We start from the raw sequence: 2,247 nt of genomic DNA, 5'->3' as shown, positions 1-2,247 counted from the left end.
GACGTAACCGGTGTTGCGGCTTAACACCGGTATCACCGTCAACACCGTCTATCGCGGCAAGCCTAGAGGGAGGAGACGAGAGCTAAAAGAGAAACAGAGCGACTATAACAGGCTGTGTGGGTCAGTAATGAGGGTTGGCATGAGTGTGTGTGTGTGTGTGTGAGAGAGAGCGAGAAAGAGGCTGGCAGGGCAGTGAACTGTGCGTCATTGTACTCCAAGCATTTTTCACTTCAACATCTGGGGCAGAAAGAGGGGGAAGGGAAAGAAAGATATAGAAATGGAACGAAAGAGTCTGGAATAACCACAAATACCACAGTGGTGGGCAGTTGCACCTTCCTTTGAAAGATCTGTGTTTCTACAGCACACAAACAGATTTTCTCTCATTCAGACATGCACAGCCGCAGGAATGCACACAGATCTTTATCTTAGTACAAAGAAATAAACACTTTTCCTTAAATGGACAGGCAGATATTCCATACCAGAATATCATCATTGCCACAGAAACCAAATTAGTTGCATATGACCTGTTATAAATTAAGTTTAAAAAATTAGCTGAAAATTTAATCAAACTCAGATGAGTTTGTTTCTTCATCGAAACAGATTTAAAGAAATGTAGCATTAAATCACTTGCTCAGCAATGGATCCTCTGCAAATAGCTGATAAAAACATCACAACAATCCACAAGTAATCCACACCACTCCAGTCCATCAATTAATGGCTTGTGAAGCGATAAGATGCGTGTTTGTAAGAAAAAAATCCATCATTAAGATGTCTTAACTTCAAACTGTTGCTTCCAGCTAAAATACAAGTCCTCTATCTATAATATTGCTTTCGCCAGAGAAAAAGACGCCTCATCTGAATCAGGAGAGTAATAAGCACCATTTACAATCTAAAATAATTCTAATTCTGTTTGTGGATTTTGATGTGAGAGGACAACAGGGTTATTATGGAGTATGGATTCTGGTATTTTGTCCATGCGATGAATTTGTTTCTTACAAACATGCAGCTTTTCACTTCACAAGACATTAACTGATGGACTGGAGTGGTGTGGATTACTTGTGATGTTTTTATCAGCTGTTTGGACTCTCATTCTGACAGCACCCATTCACTGCAGAGCATCCATTGTCGAGCAAGTAATGGAATGCTACATTTCTCCAAATCTGTTCCCATGAAAAAACAAACTCATTTACATCTTGGATGGCCTGAGGGTGAGTAGCTCATAATCAAATTCATTTTAAGGGTTAATTTTTTTTTAAAGAATTTAAAAAAAAAAACCTCTTCAAACGTTATTTAGAAATTTTCTGATTTTGATGTCAAAACATAACAAACAGACTTGCAGAAAGAAAGTTAATCAAGGTGTTTACATGCAAAGTGAAATCAAGGAAATGCACAAATCTGTGTTGCTTTGATTTTGCTTAAACTGCACGGTCTGCTATGAAAAAAAAACTGCTGCTTATTAAAAAAAAATTTAAACATTCGCCTAAAAAGGCTGTCTAGGTAACACATTCACCAGGTCTCTCTCTCTCATTATAAGAAAACAAACAAAAGCAAACATTCTGATATTATTGCACTCACATTCTCGTAATCTTTCATAGTCAGAGCTTTGGCTGGAGACATCCTCTGCCCTGGAAACAGAGGCGCTGCAGACGACAAGACAACAGACGAACAAATGAACAACAAACAGGCTTCTGTTCACTCCAAAAATGATCACTGTGTCACTTATTTCCATTTGACCCTTTGAGGCTTTGATGAAAATCTGATTAAGACCATGTGGTTTGATACGCAAGGACAGACTTCAGAGAGAAAAACAACAAGTGTCAGACTGTGTGTCTTCACTAGTGGTCGACCGATATATCACCAAGGCCGATATATCGGCCGATATTTGGCATTTTTTAAATATCGGCATCGGCCGATAAGTTTTCCTGTTTGGCCGATGCATTCGAGGCGTGACTTTTATTTTGATGGCGCTGAGAACGGCAGAGCCTGAGCACACAGTGCTCAAATTGTCCCTCTTGTTCACTGTTGTCGTTGACAGTTCTGTCTAAATACGGATAGAAGTCTGTCTAATAATCAGATAGAACGGTTAAACAAAGGAATTAAAATGTATACAAAAAGTCTTATAATGATTGCTTTTATATTATTAGTAATAGAAAGGCAAACATTATAATACTTTCTTGTTTGCCGTCAGCATTCAGCAAATACACATTTATATCATTTAAACAAATCTTTGAATGTCTAATAAACATC

At 38.2% G+C, this 2,247-nt stretch overlaps 1 protein-coding gene across 1 annotated transcript in view; it reads right to left on the bottom strand.

Annotated features, from left to right (window-relative positions):
- Positions 1–2,247, bottom strand: part of LOC107675737 (CDK5 regulatory subunit-associated protein 2-like) — a 49,611-nt gene that overhangs the window by 39,790 nt on the left and 7,574 nt on the right. Inside the window, exon 3 of the mRNA XM_016470150.1 lies at positions 1,576–1,640. Coding sequence (XP_016325636.1) covers positions 1,576–1,640 — 65 coding nt within the window. The remainder of the gene's footprint in view (positions 1–1,575; positions 1,641–2,247) is intronic.

This window comes from Sinocyclocheilus anshuiensis, unplaced genomic scaffold, assembly GCF_001515605.1.
Source record: "Sinocyclocheilus anshuiensis isolate Anshui unplaced genomic scaffold, SAMN03320099.WGS_v1.1 scaffold708, whole genome shotgun sequence".
Classification (NCBI taxonomy): domain Eukaryota; kingdom Metazoa; phylum Chordata; class Actinopteri; order Cypriniformes; family Cyprinidae; genus Sinocyclocheilus; species Sinocyclocheilus anshuiensis.
The sequence above is the reverse complement of the archived record's forward strand: the minus strand, read 5'-3'. Positions and strand labels throughout refer to the sequence as shown.